The sequence below is a fragment of the Malania oleifera genome, chromosome 4 (assembly GCF_029873635.1).
Source record: "Malania oleifera isolate guangnan ecotype guangnan chromosome 4, ASM2987363v1, whole genome shotgun sequence".
Taxonomy (NCBI): Eukaryota; Viridiplantae; Streptophyta; class Magnoliopsida; order Santalales; family Ximeniaceae; genus Malania; species Malania oleifera.
This window is the reverse complement of record NC_080420.1, coordinates 90,562,016-90,584,351: the sequence shown is the minus strand read 5'-3', so window position 1 is coordinate 90,584,351 and position 22,336 is coordinate 90,562,016. Positions and strand designations below refer to the sequence as shown.

The 22,336-nt window shown below is 35.5% G+C and overlaps 1 protein-coding gene across 1 annotated transcript in view; it reads left to right on the top strand.

Moving 5' to 3' along the window:
• The window catches only part of LOC131154015 (uncharacterized), a 78,523-nt gene that overhangs the window by 3,248 nt on the left and 52,939 nt on the right, over window positions 1–22,336 (top strand). Inside the window, exons 2-4 of the mRNA XM_058106467.1 lie at window positions 11,254–11,345; window positions 11,532–12,232; window positions 14,928–14,998. Coding sequence (XP_057962450.1) covers window positions 11,254–11,345; window positions 11,532–12,232; window positions 14,928–14,998 — 864 coding nt within the window. The remainder of the gene's footprint in view (window positions 1–11,253; window positions 11,346–11,531; window positions 12,233–14,927; window positions 14,999–22,336) is intronic.

Sequence of the window (22,336 nt, the reverse complement as noted above, 5' to 3'; positions counted from 1 at the left end):
GACTCCTTCGGTGCTAACATCAATTTGGTCGCGCCCTAGTCGACACAATCTGGAATATATTCAATTTTTTCTCCGCGTTCAGTAGACTTGTTCGCACTTCCAAAGTCTCCTAGTCGCGCCCTTGGTTGAGACATTCTATTAAATCAATTATTCTGACCGTTTGATTATTTGTACGGTTCAGATCGCACCAATTGATGTTATAAAAAAACATAAGATTAATTTTAAGTCATCCGATCATAATCAACGGTCACGATCTCGCAACGATGCAAGCTTGCAAAGTGCTAAGTACTTTTGCGCCAACTAAATGCGCCATTAGCGCCCTACAGCCCACGCGTGCACGTGTGCGTGTGCGTGTGCGAACGGTGCGAAGCATTGTCCTAGGGTGCACTAGAATACACACTAGCACTATCTCTTAACCGATTTTAAGAGATTATTCCACCTTATCATTTATTAATGACTTTTCCTTTTCCACTCTTTCTAGTGTGGGACAAACCCACATAGCATTAAATACTCCTCATGAATGCTTTAGAAAATTCATAAATGGAAGACTTTGAAAACTCATAAAATCAGTTATTTTAGAAAATATTTCAACAGTTATATTTGAATATATTTTTGATTTTCATCTAAGAATCACCTTCCGAATCCAAGTATTTTCTGTTTTCTCCTCTATTTCCTAGAAGCTTTTATTTCTTATCTTGTAAGCATTAACCCAAACTTCCCAAAGGAATTGCTTTGATTCACAAATATTCCATACCAATTTCATAATAGATGCTAAATTCCATTTGGAGAACATTTTCAATCCCAATCCTCTTCTTTCAATAGCGTATCCTTCCAACTTACCTTGCAGATGAAGAAGTCCGGTTACCTCTCCATTGGAAAGATTTAAACTTCCTTTCCAGCTCTTTAACTACAGCTACTTACAAACAAATAGAATAAGCTCAGTAAGAATGTACACTCTTTAGCGCAGTTCTAATTAATGAAGTCCCTGCATAAGAAAGCAGTTCATACATCCACTTATTTATCCTTCTAGCTATTTTCTGAAGCAACATTTCACAATCCACCTTATTTAATCTCTTTGAGATCAAAGGGAGATCAAGATATCTAACTGGCAGCTTCCTCACAGAAAAGCTAAGATGTTATGCTATCATATCAGTTTCATCCAAGGATAAACCAGAACAATACATTTCTATACATTTCTGATTTTGCAGCATTACACTTCATCCCAGTTATCAAATAGAAATTTAACTGGACACAATTTAATGCGCTTTGCTGAATTCATATCCCCATTAGCCAAAAGGAGTAAATTCGCAGCAAAACACAAATTTAACAGCTTACCCTTCTCGCTTTTAGAATGAAAAAATAGATAAGAGCCTTTGAGTTGAAGAATACTTCAAAAATCTGGTAAACACTTCCATAATCATCACAAAAAGATGAGGGGATATAGGATCTCCCTGTCCAATACCTTTAGCCTCTTTGAAAAAACCCTGAGAAGTATCATTTATTAATACAGAGAAACTAGGAGTAGCAATACACTCCTTTACCCAGCTTATGAACTCAGGAATTTCAATGCACTCTTAACAATTTTAGGATAAAATCCCCGTGAACTGAATTATAAGCCTTCATCAAATCAACCTTAGGATCAATTCTTGCAGTCTTTTTATTCAAATGATAATTATTGAGCAGCTCTTCGGCAGAAATTATCATGTATATATCTTCCTTTAATGAAAGCAGACAGATTGGTGTCTAAAGACTCACCAATGCACTTTTGAAGCCTATTAGAAAGTTGTTTTGGAATTCCTTATAAATAAAATTGCAGCAAGAAATTGGTCTAAAATCTTTAGGTTGAGAAGGATTTTTCTTCTTTGGACACTCTGTTACTAATGTAGAATTAATATGCTTCAGCAGCTTACTCTCCTTGAAAAATATATGACTGCTACTGTTACATCCTTACCCACTATATTCCAGCAACTTTAAAAAGTTTGGAATTGAATCCGTCTGGTCCAGGTGATTTTTCATAAGAAAATGAAAAGAAAACCATTTTAATTTACTTCTCAGTTTTTTGCTTCCTCATAACCTCCTTATGTTCTGATTTCCAAGTGAAGTCCAAAATACCTTTAAGATATGCCCCATTTTAACATCTTATTTTCCCAATAAATAGATACGAAAATTGAGTAATTTCAGTGCAAATTTCATCTGGATCTTCAATTCTCTCTCCTATTGAATTCAGCAGATATCTGACCTGAGATTTCCATTTCTGTCCTTCACCATATAGGAAAAAAAAATTGTTATTTCTGTCTCCTAATTGTAATAACTTTGTATTTCCTTTTCAATTGACCGTAATTTTATGAATTTCTCCATTCTCAGACTGGCAACTGAAGGACTAAAAGTTCCTGACAATAACCCAGCTTGAGCCTGCAACACTTATTCTATGGCTCCATTAACTCTAGTACTGATCATATTAAAATGCTCTTGTGAAATGTTTTGAAATCTCTTGAGAAGTTTCAACTTTTGAACAGAGCAAATATAGGTGAATCATTAATAACTATATTCCAAGATTCAGCCACCATACTCATAAAATCTCATGTTTTGTCTAACAGTTTAAAAATCTAAATGGTGCATTAATTTTGAAGATGAAGATTGACCAGAATTTAGTCACAGCTGGACTATGATCAGATAACCCAGGAGAAAGGAATTCATCCTGAAGACTTGGAAATGCTTCTCTTGCCTCAGGGGAAGTTAGAACCCTATCCAACTTTCTTGCAATAAAACCATATTCCCTCTCATTTGACCAATTAAACAATGGCCCAAAAGCAGGAAAATCATCTAAATCAGCATTATATAGAAATTTTGGAACTCCTTTATACTATTCAAACTATCGACAGAAAGAACATTACTTCTTTCATCTGTTTCTCCCACGGTGTTAAAATCCCCTATCATCAACCATGGAGACTCCTTGATTTGCATTGACAGATTTTGTAAAAACAACCAGAATTTTTTCATTTATTGAGCATAATTTGACCCATATACTATAGAAAGCCAAAACTTTATATTCTCATGGTATACCCAAACAGAGATAGTTTGCTGATGCTTTATCCCTTCTTCTAGCCTTATTTCTTCACGATCAACACTTATTCTGATCCTTAAACTTGTATTGTAATCCTTATAATTGTGAAGAGAAACCCATCCTCTTTTTATAGACTGAGCAACTTCAGAAAATCTTTTAGCTTTTATTTTAGATTTCAGAATACCAATCAACTTCAAATGTTGTGAAGATAACAACTTATTTACTTTTTTAGATTTTAGGGGATCGTTTAATTCCCTAATGTTCCAGAAAGCAGCAAAGAAATTCATCTAAAAAGAGCAACTTTAATTTCTTCAGGTTCAACCTGTTTTTTGGAGGCCTTCCTATCCTTCTCCCTTTATTACTTCCTCCAAATTTCCAGCTTTCAAATTCTTACTATCACCCCTATTGGTTCCCTCAGCCAAACCATTAGATGGCTCCTGTCTTTTTAGGTGAAGATTCTCAGTTTCTTTTTTATCTGCATCACGTATTGTCTTACCATTCTTTCTACTACTTACAGAAGGCAGTCCATATGTTTCAGCATCTGCCTGATCAGTACCCTTTTTTTCTTTAACTGCAATAGAAGAATCAGTTTCACTGTTTTGAATTTCCTTTCCCTCCTTTACATGTTGAATACAAGTATTCTCCTCGTTATATGTTTTGGCTTCACTAGAATCTTCTGTGCCTGCCTCTTTCAAGAGCTTCAAAAGAGTTAAATATCTTGATATCATGCAGCTGTTCTAGTTTTCCATTTCTTGTTTCAGGTGCCAACTCCTTTTTCCCATTCTTATGTATCCATTTACTTTCTTACTGTTCTTTTCAGCGTGTCCAAATATCAAACACTTTGTGCGTTTCATTGGCCTCCATGAGTATTCAACATCAATCTTCAGAAGATTACCATCTGGAAGTCTAACATCTACAAAGTAAGGAAGATCCTCTTTTCTTGTAAATTTGAAGATGTATGCTCTTGAAGCAAGAGATAAAATCTTAATACCCTGTATTTTCTTCCAATTTTCCCCCCTAAAATTCTCTTAATGTATGTAAATGATCTTTATCCAAGAATTGTCCCAATAAAGATCCGCTCGACTATTTTTGCCGAGTTCAAAGATCTCCATAGGTGGAATGGTGGACCAACCAATTCCTTTCCATCTATGATAGCAGGTTCAAACAACTCCAATTCAGGTTCTCGGTTGCTAGTAACTCTGAACAAATTACTACAGCTATTCTTACTCTCTCTGATTTAGTTTTATCAGAACTACTTTTTTGAAGAAAAAGTTCTCCTCATTCTGCACAGACAGTATCTTTTCAGTATCAATTCCTGAAATCTTCAGAGAATTGCTCAATGATGCTTCCATTTCACTGGTCTTTAAATATTCTTGAAACAAGTTCATTGTGACCATTGTTTGAAGATCGAAGTATCAATACTGTATTACTTTGAAGAATCTCGAATCAGATTTGCTGATTTTAATCAAGAGAACCAGAAATTTAATCAAGAAATTTGATCACGGTGCACAATAGATAATCTGTTCTAACGTCCACCTAGAGAAAATTTTTAACTGCTTTTCCTGCTAACTCCATTTGTCTATTGTTGTGTATATTAACGGTTTCTTAAGTTTAAAAATTCTATATTTTGCTACTAACTCCCTTCATTTTTCTAAAATTGAAATTGAAATTGAAATCAACATTGAAGTTTCATCGAAATTATCATCAAAACTGATATTTAAAACATTTATAATGCCTATCAATGTTTCTAGTTCATAGGGCAATGGTTGAAGAGGCTCCCCCAATGCTTTTTTTTTTTTTTTTCTAGCTGATTACAAATTTTCTCTTTGATTGGCAGCTGCATAGCTTCCCGTGGAGTATCCTTATCAACTACAGCTATATAGTTTGCAGATCTTCATGTTCTAATTCCATGGAAATTCACACAGGGTTTCCAGGCTATAGAATTTAGCAGAGTACTCAACAGACATGCACCTTTGCACCAATTACATGACTATAGATGAACCTCTTGCCTGTGGTTTGATCTGACAGTGGCATAGTGTGTTTGTTGATGCTTGGCCCAGAAAAATCAAGCTGCTCTCCAAAGAGTATTCCATTTATTTGTTAAGCCAGCTGCCATACAACCTATAGAGGTTCTCTAGATTGTGCAACCAATCAGAAAATTCCTCCAGACTTATATCTACATAGAAAGCTCAACTTCGTATTTTGCACTTCTATTAACCTTGCTCAGTTTATGATCTTGCTTTATATGGACTGATTTTCATGCATACTTTTGAGCCTGATTATGGTATGAGAATAAGCTTGCTAAATTTATGGGGAGCTGGATGATTTGTATGACTGGTTTAAACAATTAAAATATTTTTGTTTCTAGAGCTGCCAAGAATGAGGATGAGGTAAACTCGGCTGTTACTTAACAAGGGGTATGCTAGCACTGGAATAACACATATTCCCAACATAGAAATTGTTTAGCGGGACTAGTAACAGAATAAGCAGAATGAAGGTGGTTATGACACAAATTTTTTTCCCTGTTAATTATGGAAGTCAAGTTTCACAAACCCATTGTGCAATGACAGTTTGAGTAGTAGAATGTGCAGCGATTAATTATAGGGTATATAGATGGACCGTGTTATGGAATTAGAATAAATAATCATCAGTTTGAGCCTATAATCTGACTGCTTCTGTTAGTCAATAAGAATGGTTGGGAGATCTCTAAAATGAAGGATAGTTGGAGGAAGTGGGTTGACTTATTTGAATCAAAGAGTTTGTGCTGGTTAGAGTTGGTAGAGAAGGGTTGGTACTATACACCACTAAAATGAGGGATAGTTGGAGGAAGTAGGTTAATCCCACTAATCTTGCTGCATCTGTTAGCCGAGAAGGATGTTGAGAAGGAGATTTCTAAAGTGAGAGATAGTTGAAGGAAGTGGGTTGACAGTTCTTGTTTGGTCTCATCTAGTTAAAACTAAGAAGAATGACCAAAAAAAAAGCTGGTTAGAATGCTACTGTTGTAGTTATCAACTCATTCCTGCTGACAGTGATCTAAGAAGAAGCATCTATTAATGTTGGAATAACAGCAGCCTGAACATAAAGAAGATGATTTGATGAAGGCAAGCTGTAAAATGTCTGCAAGTAGTGAAGAGGAAGAACTAAACAAGAGCCTATTTCCCAGGTCTATACAGTCCACCAAAGTACAACAAAGAAGTCTGGTTCGAGACCATCTTCCAAATTAAAGGAGCCCTTTTGTTATCCCAGTATGTTACTTATCATGGAGTTTGGCAGCTAGCTTGCCTTCTTTGTATGGAACTGCTACTGATTTGATTTCTCATTGGGGATTTACTATTTAGGCAAACTTGGGATACCTCAATTATGTACATGTTGGATGCAATTAGATTTGATTTGGATATAGTGTTAATTTATGTGCTGGTGAGGATATGATGCTTGGAGTCCAATTTCATATTTGTTTAAATTTCTGTGATGTTCTTGTGATTTGCTGCGAGGAAGACGATAATGAATTGAATAATTGCATGATTTTTTATGGCATTAAACTCCATGAGCATTAAAGCTCGGAATCTTTTCCACTAGACCTTATGCATTTGGGACCTCCCCACACTTGCCTTCTTTGGGGTGGATGTAGGTTATCAACCAGGTGCTCAGCCTCCCAACTCAAGATTTCAAGAAATATCAGTAAAGGTTTTGATGTTCTTGCTGTGGGTCAGCAGGAGCTATGTTGAGCTCCATGGCATGAAAAGATTGCACTCGAACGTGCTACTCATGACTATACCTATTCCAGTTGCCTTTTGGCCACAAATTAGGCCACTCATAACAAGAAGAATGTTTGATTGTTGTTTCTTTTCTTTTGTGTATTGTTGAAATTTCAAGTTCAAAGCAGCTTAAGCTTTTAGTTAAAAGTGGTAATCTAATATGGTATCAGAGCTAGTTACGAGGAGGTCCTAGGTTCTAGTGTTGTTGTCCACGTTTATTGTGTGGTGTTTAAAAAGTTGTTGTATTCCCTATAATGGGTGTATTTATCATATGTTTATCTCTCCTCGTGCTATTGGGCTGCATGTGCGGGGGAGTACTGAAGCTTGATATACTGTTGGCCCACAACCTAACAGCTTGAGCTTTTAGGTAAAGTGGCGATCTTCGATGATCCTTTCTGACCTGGTTATCACACACTTCTTTGTCATGAGGTTCACAACAATGTTGGGTGGTGTTGCCTTGTTAAGGTGGTCAAGGTCTCAAGCACTTGTTCATTTAGGGCATATTGAATTTTCCTATGCCAAATGTTAGAATGGGATTAATCTAATTTTTCTTTTTTGGTGAGTCATGTTACTTTGATGCTGTCTTGTTCTATGTTCATTAGGACATGTGATAGACAATTAGGCACAAATAAGGGCTATTTGGTATCGCTTGTGTTTCATTGCAGTATGGTGAAAAAACAGGCGAAGACAAGGCATCTGTCTATGCTGCTAGTTTTTGTTTCTATTGTCAGTTTTAACTGCAGTGATAAATTGTTTAAAGTTGTTATGGCTCGTTATTGCTACACTGCTTTAATATGCATCAATCTGTTTTTGTGGTTTAAAGTACTCTATATGCAATTTTATAAAGAAAGAAAAGCAAAATGACCTGGTTAATTAAAAATATAATTAAAATAAAAATATCCATAAATTTCTAAAATTTTGAGGAAATAATAAAATTCATTAAACAAAAAGCTTTATCATTTTTTAATTGTCATATATGATAGGATTGTTCTTGGAGGACTCAAAAGAGAATTTTTGAAAATGTAATAATTAAGTAAATGCTTATTTGTTTATCAAATTATTATTATTATTATTATTATTTATAAAAAAATATAATACTTAAGTAAATACTTATAATTAATTTATATTTTTATTAAAATATCTTCTAATTTGTATTTTAAATTTTCATATTATAATCATATTTTTTAATTGTAATTTTATTGAAGGACAACAATGAACTATTTTTTAATTTTTTTAATTTTGAAAAGTTATTTTGATACTTAAAAAGAAAAGAAATTTCATTCAAGAATAAAGACATGAGAAAAAGGAGCGCAATAAGTCCTCCTTAGAAGACATTAAAACAAAGAATAAAAAAGTGAAAAAAATAAAATGAAACCACTGCCAGCCAATCACTGAAAATCTGAAAAATATATCCCTTTGAAACAACCAGCTGCAAAAACCCACAGCAAAGCCATATACAGAATCCTACCTCATATAATAGACTGAGACATCCTCTTCACTGTCAATACGTGCATTTCCTTCCCACAAAACAACAAAGAAACCATAACTGCACAAAGCCAGACCATCTTTACTCTAACCAAATTCTGTAAAAGAAATAGTCAATAACTCCTCCACTGATTCTGAACAAATCCATCTGTCTCCAAAATCCCAAACAATTTGTTCCAAACCCTCCAAGAAAAGGAAAAATGCAGGAAAAAATGAGATGCATATTCTGAACTGCCAAAGGCAAAGAAAACACACATGGGAGATAAAGCCTTAAAAGGCCTTGCGATCTGCAACTGATTGTTAGTGTTAACTCTATCAAGAACAACTAACCAAATAAAAACCCTAATCTTAGGAGGGACTTTAGCCTTCCAATGGTACTATAAGCGGAAAAATCATATTGTCAAGGGTCAAATGCTCAAAGAAAGATTCACAAGAGTACTCTCCCAATTAATCAAGGAGCCATGATGGAAAGTCCCTTCTATTAGAGAGCCTCCAACAATTACAACAAAAAAAGGAGCTCCATCAATTCCTACCATTAAGTGCCCTACAGAAGTGCAAAGAAAATTCTCTTCATTAGAATTTAAAAAATATGAGATAACTCTGTGTTTTTTCTATTCAATGAGTATATCTTATTTTCCCTATAAAAAAATGAGATAACTCCATTATGCACTGAGGAAATCTGAAATAAACAAGGAAAAGAAATGCCAAGTGCAGAATCCCCCACCCAAATGTCTTCCCAAGAATGAATGTGAACACCATTATTCACATTGATTTTGGCATCACGAATTCAGTTTTGGAAATTTTAATGAAACCAGTTTATTTGATAGAAAAAGACAGTTCTATTAAAACTGTGAAATGAAAAAAGCTTTGGAGGACAGGGTGTCCTCGCCAACCAGCTTGAAGAAACAACAAATCCATCACAAGAGCGCTGCCTTCCAATCTCTATATGGGTTAGACAGCAGAAGACCTCTAAAGGAACCCAAGGAGTGAACCCACAAGGAGGCTAGGAAAGTAGTTCTATCCCAAAAAGCTGTGAGCAGGATGGTTGATTTTTGAAAATCCTAGCATTCCTCTCTATAGACAAGTCCAGGGGATGGAAAACAGCCACGCTCAGCATAGTGCTCTGTCATTCATGTTCGTACCAAAACCCCTGAAATTAACCATAAGAAAATCTTCACCTTTTCCAGGGCCACCTACTCTTCCCCTGCTTGCGAGAAAAGGGCATTCCGAAGCTGTGATGCCACCTTGCAATGCACAAAAAATGGGCATTCGACTCTGTCAATGGTTATTTAGTCATTTAGCATTGTTGTTATGTGTTAGAATTCTGTTAGTAATAAGTGTGAGTCGGTAAGGGTATTATAGTCATTAGAATTGTACTTGACATATATTATAAATAGAGGGAGAGACCTATCATTGAAGTTAGGTCTTCTATTTTACTCAATTATTCAACATGGTATCAGAGCATGATTCTGAAACCTAAACCCTAATTGTTACCCCCACCATCAAAACAGAAGCCTAAAACCCAAAATCTGCTGCATGTATACTATCATATAAGAATTTCCAGTGACACTATAGCCCTAGAAAACAGCCAGCAGCTGCCAGAAGCCAGACCAGTCACTGGAAATTTCCTGGGTGACACTGCCAGTTCAGGAACACAAAATCTACTGTAGATTTTGCAAAAACAATACTATAGTCACCCACAGACACTGCCGATCTGCCCCCCACTGAAATCTCATCTCCAGGGAGTCCTATGCACCCTCATGCACTGGTCGAAGGCTGCCAGGGCTGACACCACGTGCCAGCGCGTGAAGCTACTTTCAGGCATATTTTTCACCTGAAATCATCCAGCAGTGATCAAATCCCTCTATTGACATGTTGATGGAGTTTTTTGTGATGTTGTTTGTCCAAAGATCTCACTTTTTTAATTGCACATGTTCAGTATCTGAGGAATGGTTGTTTGACGCCTTGTGAAGCTGTTTATCAATAGTTATTGAGTTTATTGGGTGTGAAACAGTGGGATTTGCTGTGTTTTTGATTCAATGTTATAATTCCTTCAATATACCAAAATATCAAGCTGTTGGGCATGTGTTTTGCTCAAAGATTCAATCTTTGTTTGACCATGCACTCGGGGTAATTCATTAGTTATTGTTCAGTGTTAGTAAAAGTCATTGGTGACTCTCTTGGAGCAGTGATAGTGTTCATAAGCTATTTCTTGTGAGGCTGTGGCAGTGTTATATAAGTTTGTTGGTGATTTGTCCATGGTAGTTTTGATGGTTCACCTCTCCAATTGTTCCAGTGCTGTGTGTTGGTTTCTTGGGGCTGCGTCTGGGTTTCTTGGTGCTATGGCAGCCTTGTACTGATTTCTTTGCGATTTTTTCATGGTGGGTCACCTTGTTCGTGGTTGTTCCCGTTGTTCCAGCAATTAATTTAGAGAGAGAGAGAGAGAAAGAGAGAGAGCCATTGCCCTTGCAGGAAATCAATAAAAAAAAAAAAAAAAAGAGTTTCTGAGAAGTAAGGACCTGCATTTGTTTGCATTTCAAATTTTCTCACAAATCACGATGCATAATTTCAAAGTGTTCCTTTTGGAAGAGAGAGAGAGAGAGAGAGAGAGAGAGAGAGAGAGAGCCATTGCCCTTGCAGGAAATCAATAAAAAATAAAAAATAAAAAAGAAAAGAGCTTCTGAGAAGCAAGGACCTGCATTTGTTTGCATTTGTCACAAATCACGATGCATAATTTCAAAGTGTTCCTTTTGGTACTGAGAGGATGGGAGATTGTATGATCTGTCATTAATGTCATTGCAACTTGAAAGCCAATATCTATGACTGCTATTTTGTAGAGATGCTTGTTTTGTTTTACATGGCCTTTTTGGCAATTCCAATGATAAGCAATTGCTGCATTTTAGTGTCTAAAATTGGAATCATCTCTTACTGGTACCTTGTTACATGCAGGATGATCAGCAGTTCGTTAAAAAGAGGAAAACAGAACTTGGTGGAACATTCTCAATAGCAAGTTGGATGCTTTTCATTGGCTTGTTTGCTGCGTGAGTAATTGATTGCATTCTTTGCTAGCAGTATTATTGTCTCTATATGGTGTTTCATGTTGGTGGATTCCTTAGGTTATCTTTTTATACTTTGTTTACCCCATGAGTTGATATTTTTTCTCCAAATGTCAGTTATTCAGTTTAATGCAAGCTGACATTGACTAAGCTATTTTGGTTTTTTAACAGGTTGCTTTACCAGATCATATCAAACAGAACCATTGAGGTGCACAATGTGAGAGCAACAAATGCACCTGATTTAACCTCCTTCATCAGTGATATGGAATTCAATATAACAGCTGTTTCGAGTATGAGCTGCTCACATTTACGTGGCCTTGGTATGGCAGTTAGTGGAAATCTCGGATTTGTTGACCAGAAATTTGTCCCTCTATCAAACTTCGTTAACCATTCTTGCCATAACACCAGCAATGGGCCAACCATAACCCTGAAGTGCAACAGCTGTCCACTCATTCAAGACCCTTTGTACATTTCTTGGCAGTTCGTTGATCTTCCAAATGATCCAGCAACTGCTATTGGTTTTCAGTTCAATCTCACTGCAAGGAGTCATGCCAAACCAAAATATTTAAGTTTTGTCAGTGGAATGCTGAAGAACAGGAGCAATCTTGATGATACTCCAGTCACTTTCAGAGGGGTTGATGTTAACATATTGAAATTTAATTTATTTCCCAGAATATTCCGCTACTTACATGATCTAAAAATTGTTCAACCTCTATTTCATGAGTTTCTTCCGGGTACATCTTTTAACGAGATAAGTATGCTCCAAGCCTCCCTTCAAAGTTCTAAAGATGGACTAATCAACACCACATTGTACATCAATCCCCTCTCTACCTACATTGTGGAGATTGACAAGCAAAATATATTGGGGCCTGGTAAGCAATTTTTTCACAATGTATATATAATTCATCTTTAGTATGTTATCAACCTCAACCAAGTGGATTCCAAAATCCTATACTTCCATTATAAGTTGCCTTTCTTCCTATATGGAAGGCTATGCTCCTCTCTTTTTCTGTAAGTGCTCGTCTTGATTTTTTGATTTTTGTTGATTTAAAACCTAATAACATATATTATGTCCTAATTGATTATAAAATTTTGAAAGAATTTTAATTGAATAATGGGTCATGCTAGCAAATGTCCTTAGGGCAATGTTAACATTACTATTTTAGGAAATAGTCTTTATTCAATGCAGGAAAAATCTTGATATTCAAAGGAAACATCTGCATAAATGCTATAATATTTCCTAAAAATCTCTTTAACCCATATGGCCTTACCTTTAGAGTAAGAATAGTATATTCAATTCTGATTCCCAACATTTGGTTTCCAAGAATCTAATGCTAATTAGGTTTCATACTAGAATTTGATTTCCTCTTTAGTCCACTTTTTGATTTTGAATTCCTACCTTGGAATTAAATTCCAATTTGGTAGGAATCATAAGAAATTTTAAAAAATCCAGTCTTGTTCCTCTTATAACTCGGACACGCACGCTCATATTTATTCATAACAGAAATATGCATGCATAGATACATTAGTACATATGTGCATGTATGCTTGCTCTTACATACATTGTATCACACACACAAACATGCATGCATGTGGATATATTCATAAGTAAATGCATGCTTGTATGTATGCACTTGCATATATTGTATTAGCGTATTCATGTATATTTATATACATCACAGGTTCATATTCATGTGCATGCATATACTTAAATATTCACATAATTTACATACATGCATCATGCATGCTTGACTATCCTCCATCTCTTTGTATTATCTTTTCCTCTTTAGAATTACAATGAGAGTGGCACAGACGCTGGAGAAATTGGTGGGTATTTTTTGTGGTTGGGTGGTGGTGAGCAGGTAGAGATCGTCTTGTTGGTTTGGTGAATTTGAATAGATCTAAAAGGGAGGGAGGCTTGGGTTTTTGTTAATTTGGTCTCCAAAAACATCTTTTGTCGAAGAAGTGGTTATTACACTTTCCTTTAGGACCTAATTCTCTTTGGCATAAGGTAATTCACAGTACAATTGGCTTGCTACAAAATGGGTGGGATGCTAAAGAGGGAGTAATATTGCTTATGAGTCATATAGTGAAACTGTGGGTAAGGGTAATTGACAAAGATCAAGTTTAGAAACAAGAGCTGTAGGAAATCAATTTGGCTTTATGTCTGGGAGATCTACTACAAAAACTATATATTGGAAAAGAAGAGGGACTTGCATATAGTTTTCATTGACTTAGAGAAAACTTGCGATAGGGTACCTAGGGAAGTTCTATGGTGGGTTTTTAGGAAGAAAGGGAGTATGCAGTAGTTATTCTAATGTCATCAAGGATATGTATGATGGAGTAGTGACAAGCTTTAGGACTAAAATGGAGATTCTTAGCCCTTGGGCATTTCCAATCGCAATAGATGAATCAAGGATGCTTTGAGCCCTTATCTTTTTGCACTAGTGATAGATGAACTTGCAAGGAGTATCCAAAATGAGTTTCCCTAGCGTATGTTGTTTGCTGATGATATTGTCTCGATTGATGAAACTAGGGTTGGAGTAGAATCTAAGTTAGAGTTATTGAGAGAAGCTTTAGAATCTATAGGTTTTAGGATAAGTAGAAATAAAATAGAAATTGCAAATTTTAGTTGTAGTAGAAGGATATTGGAGAAAATATTAAACTTGATGGTCAAGAAATTATTAGCACTAGTAAATTTCGATACCTTGGATCTATTATGCTGGCTAAATGAGAAATAGAAGATGTAATAAGTTGAGTTAAAGCTGGTGATGTAAAGTGAAGAAGTGCTTTGGGCCATTGGGCATGTTGTGTGATTGTACATACCCTTAAGGGAAAGTTTGATGGCTATAAGACCGGTTATGCTATCTGGATTATAATGTTGAACAACTAAGAAACAACATATCCAAAAGGTAAAAGTTGCTTAAATGAGAATGCTAAGGTAGATAAGTATAACATTAAAAGATAAATTAAAGAATGAACATGTCTGCAATAAGTTTGGTGTAGCTCCTTCAGAGGATAAGATAAGGGAGGGACGGCATAGATGTTTTGGATAGTTGAAATGTTGGCCAAAATAGTGCACCAATGAGGAGTGAGTGAGCTATACTATGAGGGGTAGTACAAGGGGTAAGGGTAGGCATAAAATAACTTGAAATGAGATACTTCGAATTTAATAGCCTTAAAATTGTGGAAAGAAATTGCTCATGATAGTGTAAATTGGCAGAAAAGGATTCATGTAGTCGACCTCATCTAGTGGGACTTAAGGCTTGGTTTGTTGTTGTTTGTTTGTTGAGTTGGAAGTTTTTGGCGAATGGCCTTGAACTTTAAAGATGTCTTCTTTTTTGATGTCTACCCCATCTAGCTTGTCATTTTTTCAAATGTTTTGCGTGGGATGGTATTGGTCCAAACTACAAGTTTGAATTGGTGTATTTCAATTTATTCAATCATTAGATCAGCATGTATTCTGAGCATGTCTACCTCACTATATTAGAATCTTACGCCTATTAATGTTCAACTATCTTTATCATGATGATTATATAATTTTCTTTTGTTCTTTTAAATTTGCAGTGAGCTTCCTTGCGGATCTTGGTGGCCTTTATTGCTTTAGTATTTGCACTTTTTTCTACTTCTTGGTGCAAGTATGTTTCTATCCTTTCCAATTTTCTTCATTTTTTGGTTGTTTGATAAATAATGAAAATCCTTATTTGGCACTGTCAAACCAAATAAATGGACAGCATACAAAAGCTAAATGATCCTGAAGCTTACACTTCATGACAATACAACAAAGAATGCCTCTACAAAATTGTAAATAAGAATTTATTGCCATCCTTCAAATTTAATGAATTTGAAAGACTATATCAAGTCCTTGAATATTAAATGTAAATGAGAGATAAGCCACCCCAATGAATAATCTATTTTTCTGCTCCAATGATCTATTATGAACTTAATTTATTCCTTCCAGTTCTACCACAGCTGTAGTGGGTGCGCAATCTATTCTTTGAAATCTTCTTTTGGTACTATTTTCTGCTCTTCTGTAAAATTATTTGAGATTGGAACATTTCTATTCTTTATGTTTTTATAGGTGTAACTTTACTAAATTCATTGACAAGTCCTAATTTCAAAATGTGAACTTTGATTGACGACTATTCAAATTACAACATAAAGTCAACAGAGTTGAATTTTTTATTACTCTTCCCAACCATGCAAATTGTGTTATGAAATATTGAAAAATGATCAAGAGAGAATCAGTTACTATTGTTGCCTTGAGAAAATATCTATAATAAAACAACAGACAGTTGTCAAACATGAGAGAGAGAGCTGGTTGTATGTATGTGGGGGGTTGGGGGCTTTGAGGAAATCAGATTTCTCCTCTGCTTAACCCATTATTTTATACCAAAGTGGTTGGAGTTTGCAATAATACCATCATTCTTAAAAATCCCCCCTCGAGCTGGATCATATATCTATGTTATATGTGCTTTACAAACATAAGTCACTCTAGAAACCAAGGCTATAGTAAATAAATTTTCTAAGTATACAAATATTTTCTGCGTCAGTTTCACCCAACAAATTGAGAATCACCTTTCATATGCTTATCCTTTCATGGAGCACTGGATTAGATGCAATGTGAATGGCTGCCTGATTATCACTTATCAAACTCATAGGCTGAGGATTTTTGAATCCAGGTCTCGACACGTAGTTTAACCAAACCAAGTCACAAGTAGAATGTGCATGGCTCTGTATTGTGCTGAAACATTAGACCTAGCTGCATCAGGGTACTTGTGCTTCGGTGATAGCTAAGTTGTCTCCAACAAGTACAAAGTTTTTAGTATTGGATGTTGTTTTAGGTGGAGATCTTGCTCAATTGGCGTATGTATATCCTTCAATTTGATTAATTGGTGTATGTATGTCGCTCAATAAAATTTAATTACTAGTTAAGGAGCTCCCTATAATCGGCAAACAACGCTCTTTGCAAACTCTTTGGTCTACTAAACATATCAAGTTAGTAACTTAGAAGACATGAAAGGTGCACAAATATCTCCACTCAATATTTTCTGACGCTGTAGATGAGAGTTAGCTTTCATGCGTTTGACGCACTCATGGGTTGGAATTATATGGACAGTAACTTGGTTATTGCAAGATATGCTTTATCAGTGAACTCCTTTTATAAGCTATTACTTTGTATCCTTTATCAGTTGATTGAATGCATGCATTATGTTTCTTACTCTTCCAAGACAATAACTCACCATTTTACCTAAAACCTTAACTATTAGGTAACCTTAATACTTATCCACATGTGCGACTTGATCATACGGGGATAGAGAAGCAACCGATGACACCTGTAAATGGGACTAAGATAATTCAACTAATAGAAGATAAACACAGTCGACAATAATTGAACTGAAGACATGTTAGCAGAGGCTTTGAAACCATGTGAATGACTTTTCCTATAAGTTTAAGCTGTCAGGTAAAGGTTATGGGCTAAGACCCTTATGCCAAGCCTTAAGTCCTTAACACAAGGCACCAGATTTCTTTTTGAAAATGTACAATAGCTCGTGGTAGACCTCTTGTCAGCCTTTGAACCTCGCCTATCAGAATATGAGACTAATAATGTGTGATCATGCCTCTTGTAAGACAAACAATGCCCTAAATCTTTCATTAAACAACATCCTCTTATATAGCATCTCGGCGAGGCATCCAAGGTTGACCCATGAACTGGATCAGAATAGCAACAACATCCTCTTCCAACTGTTCATTGTTCTTGCCATCAAGGCATTCGTCGATTGACACCTTTTCCTAAGTGATGCAAAAGAATAATTGGGAGTCTGATTTTTCAATCTAGCTCATTAGTCAACCATGCTATGATGAGGAGCTTGCCAAAGTTTATTACTTGGATTCTGCTCATATTTAAAAAAAAAAAATTAATCAAAAATATAGGAATTATTTTATGAAAGAAAGAATGTGCACAGAAGGAGAATAAGGAATCTTCTTAATAATAACAGATAAAATTACAAAGAAAAAATTATAAATACAAAACATGGTCTTATATTTCCATGAAATTGTCAAAATTTCCATTGAAATTTCCGCTTTCCATACCCTTGAAATCGAAATGATAGTTGGTTTCTTCTTACATAATTTCCATCAAAATTTCAATGAATCATCCGAAATTTATTGAAATCTTGAAATTTTAGTGAAATTTGTCGAAATTTTAACTATAGAATGAAGATTTCCTTGGAATTCAAATGTGAGATTTAGACGCAAAGTGAATTTTCTTTCTTAGTTTATTATTTTTTTAAATTTTTTATATTGAAACAAATGATCATTACTAGGGATTTTGAAATTATATGAAAAACTAAATTTGGAACAACATTTTATTTAACCATTCATTTCTAAATTATCTATATTTTTATAATAAATAATATTTAGTTGATTTATGAATTTCATTTATATTAACTAAATATGTTTAATACATGTATTATTTTACAAATATGCTTAACACGTATTATATTTCAATTATTGCAACTCATACACAACATAGATGTAACTAATTTATAATTTATTAGTCCTAAACTTACATTATTATGTCTATTAATCATTTCAAAAGTTTCCTAAAAGAATTCTATGAATTACTACTAATTTGCATCACTTTTTCAAATTGAAATTGAAATTGACATCCAAATCAAAATTGACATCAAAATCGAAATCTCCATCAAAATTTCTGCACTCAGGAGCAAATTTAATCGTGATCAAAATTTTAGACCTTGATACAAAACAGCTATCAATCACCCTGAACATCCTCAAAATGCACTTCCTTGAAACAATCTACTAAAACAGGCCATAAAGAAGCCAAAATCTTACCCCAAACAAAAAACCAAGTAGTCTTCTTCCCCTTAAAAATGCAAGTGTTGGTTTTTTTTTCACAAAGAAGACAGCATACAACTCACGTACCTTTCTATCCCAAATGCGAACTCTCCAAACTTGCTTTCCTGAAAAGGCCTTTCCAACCAAGATTGCTGATTCAAAGATATGGGTTTCATGCCAACCCTTCAATCGTTGGTCTAGCACCATCCTCCTCCAAAAGAAAAATCTGCAAAGAAATAAATAATCTCACTTGCTGTCACAATGAAATCAGAAGTGAATTTTCTCTAAGACATTTTCTCACCTGATTTGGCTATGTGAATTTTCTTGGAGTATTTAAAATATGATTTTTTCCATTATGGGAGAAATCTGGGTTAGTCCCCGCTCGGTGGAAGACCTTTTAGTAATATCCTTTGCAGATTTTGGCAGAAGAAAGGACAGGGCAACTTTATGGAAGTGTGGCTTTTTCTTAGTATTATAGGGTTTATGGATGGAATGTAATTCTCGGATATTTTCTGGGAAAAAATTAAATCAGATGTTGGTTTGGGAAAAAAATAAATTATTTGGCCCCTTTGTGGTGTGTCAGGTATGGATTTTTTAAAGAGGCAAGTTTTCAGAAGCTGCAAAGAGATTGGAGGAACACGTTGATTGGATGATTTTTTCTTGTGCATTTTCTATGTTTGATGTTTTTTGTTTAGTTTTGGAGAGCCTTAGTTTGTCTTGGGAGATATCTCATTCTCCCTCTTGTAAATTCTCTTTCCATTAATGATATCTTATTTTGTTATTAAAAAAAAAAAAAAAAAGAAGTTCAGAAGTAACCTCACACTCCCTCAACTCCAACTCCCTAATAGCAGTCCTCCTCTAACCATAAGCCAAACAATGAAAGAATCTAGAATTACAACTAGCTTCTCTAATCCACTTAAATATAGTCTCTTCCCTCCAACTCCTCACATTCCTCAAAGGGTATGCCCTCTAGGTTATTCTTTTAATGCCACCATCTTAACCTCCTCATCTTCCATAAGACTCCCGTCTTCCTCTTTCCTATCCATCAAATCTAATTCTGCCATTTTTTTTTATAAATAAATATATTGTCTCCAAATACTTCAACATTCCACTTTTCAAACCTCCTTAAGCCTTTTTAAGTTTCTCATAAACCTAAAACCCTGTCAACCCATGTCAACCTCCTTGATCCAGATATCCCTCACCAGAGAAAGAAATGAGCTATTATCCAGTCACATATTTTAAAACCTAAAGAGAGTAGGACCCGACCTAACCTTCCTAGACTCTTAAAAAAATAGGAAAACAATCACATTCGTTTATCCAATAGTGTTTTCTGGTTAGTTATCATGCATTTTTCCTCTCACCTCTCGCCTCTTTTTTTTTTTCCCCTTCATGTTTTATTTAATCTTTAATATGTGCTGTCTTGATTATAGAAATGATAAGTTTTGGGTTTCTACGGCTTACATGCCTAGAATTACTTTTCGGGGTTTACCTTCGGGGGAATTTCGATTGATACTTTGAGCTAAGTGATAGTGTTTACCTTTCAAGGAATTTCCAAATTGAATTTACACCATTACCAAGGTTTATTGTTGGTCAGAGTTCAAAACCATGCTATTGGGTGATGTGCCAGAACTATAAGCAATAGTAGTTCCCTTGGTAATTGCATTGACACTGTTGAGTCTTTACTTTGCCTAAAAGCGCTTAAGCAACTAGATTGTAGACCAACAATGTCAAGCCTTAACCCTCCCCCACATGTGTGAATCATTTGCAGAAGGATGTAAACGGACAATGAAAAACACTTGTTTTGGAGAATAACAGCATCCAATCTACGATAATTAAACAAACAGATGATAAACATGGGCAATATGATTTGAACCCAGGATTTCCTAGCAATCAACATATTATCCTACTTGGCCTACAAGATTAAGTTGTTAGGGCTTTAGTACACACACGCATGTGCACACACATGCACATGTGTGTGTGTGTGTGTGTGTGTGTTATAAAGCCTCAACAGACATAGTAAACATGGAAATCAGGGTTAAAATAAATATTTGTGCTTAGTTTATCAATGCCTCTTTGTAAAACTATTCAGAAATTTTATGCCCACTTATTAACTAGATAGCCAGCATGTAGATTGTTGTGGTCATACATGATATTATGAACCAAGTGGACAAATGAAGAGCCCAAAGTCAGAGAGTTATCACTGTTGCGTGATAATAAGAAACAAAAAAAATCTTGATAACTTGCACTGCGACTATTATTTGGATACTGTAGTAGGAGTGATAATTTCTGATATTGAAAATGAAGCAGTGTCACACCAAAGAAAAAACAAAACCCAGCTGTGGCCCTTACGGTGTTCATGTTATATTTTGAAGGAGGCTGTATTGCTCCTAGCTATGCTTTCACAACTCATGGTTATTTTCAGGGTAGCCTTAGTTTGGGGCACATAATTTTACTTGTTCAGGGGCATTTTTGACCCCGGAAACTCCTTATTTAGATTATGACTAGTGTGAGACATGAATTCTCCCCTAGCTGATTGCACTGCCCCTCTTCCCTCTCTCTAGCACAGCTCCTCCCTGGTACGACTGCTCCTACTCTCTTGGCTATAGAATCTGATTCTCAGATTTGCCACTAATCTGACTTAGTGGTAGCATTTTCTCTTCCTCTCTTCCTTTTCCTACTCTTCAAGTAGAAATATCTTTTCTATTTTGAGAATCTTTTAGGGCCTGTTTAATCATGGAAAACCCATTTTTTTTTTTTCTAGTTTCTCAAAAATTACAAAAATGCTACCTTGTTTTTGCCCTTAGCGCTTGTTGTTCTTTTCTTCTGAGCCATGTGCATATCGTATGGGTTTTGCATGGGTTTGTGGTGATCTGCTGATATGATGTGAGTTATATACTGGTTCTGGCAGACTGCTGTTTCCTCTTGGTAGTTGTGGCACCGTAATGCTGTGTTTGGATTGATTGCCAGCAACCTCGTATCAGTTTCAAGTTGGTTTCTGATTGATGTTTGATCACCCAGTCTCCTGTTCGTGCCTCCATTTGCCTCTTGCTGCTGCCAGCTTGTGTAGATATTGTCTGTGCTGCTATTTCAATGCCTACAATTATTGTCATGTGCTCTAGTTTCTGTGGTCGCAGTTGACTTTGACATAATTCATAGATTTCAACTTATGCTTGCAATTCTTCCTAGGGTGCTGTAACTCTAGTTCTGTGGTCCTGGATGCCTCTTGAAATTCTAGATTACTATTGTTTGCTCTCCTTATTTGGCTTTGTTGTCGGATTTAACTTTTACCTTCTGTTTCTGCTGCCCGGGTTTGCTGTGTGGTGATTCTTTGTGACTGGGCAGCATATGTTGTGCTTCCTTTGATGTATTGAGTGTATTATTATGGCTTCAACAGGTAAGGGTTCAGGTTCAGATGCTTTTGTGCAGATTACAGCCGTAAAATTGGCTGGTTTTTTGGTAATTACCTTTAGTGGTTGTAGGCTGTGAGTGCCTGTATTAATGCAAAAGGCAAGACTAAATATTTGGTGCAGGATCTTCAATCTCATGAGTCAAAAGTTTATGAGCGGATGAAGGAAAATGATACTATTCATGTGGTTCTGGATCATTATGGAGCCAGGGTCTGCTGCTACTATGTTGTTTCATTGGACTGCCAATGCTGTGTGGGTGCTGTCCACAAATTCATGACAAGAATCAAACTCTTGTATTTGATCTGTATGAAAAGGCCTTTAATTTTGACCAAGGGATATAAGTATCAGAAAGTATTATAGTACTCTGTAGTGTATTTGGGAGGAGTTCAGTAGAATCTCTACAAATAGATAAGTACTAATGTTGAGATGCTTAAGAAGCAACAAGCAGTGAGGAACTCTTGAATTTATTCAACACAATATTCTGATCTTCGTTTAAATGAAGGGATCCTTTATGGGACTGCTTGTGTTGATAGCCCTTAACGAAATGCAGTGGCTAAAAAGAAGAATAGGCATTTTCTTGGTATAGCACAATTCTTGCATTTTCCTAATCCATTTTCTTAAAACATTCTAGACTAATGCTGTTCACACAGTCTGTTTGATTAATCAAAGCGTGTCATCAAATTCCCTAGGAGAGGAAACTCCCTTCTTTGT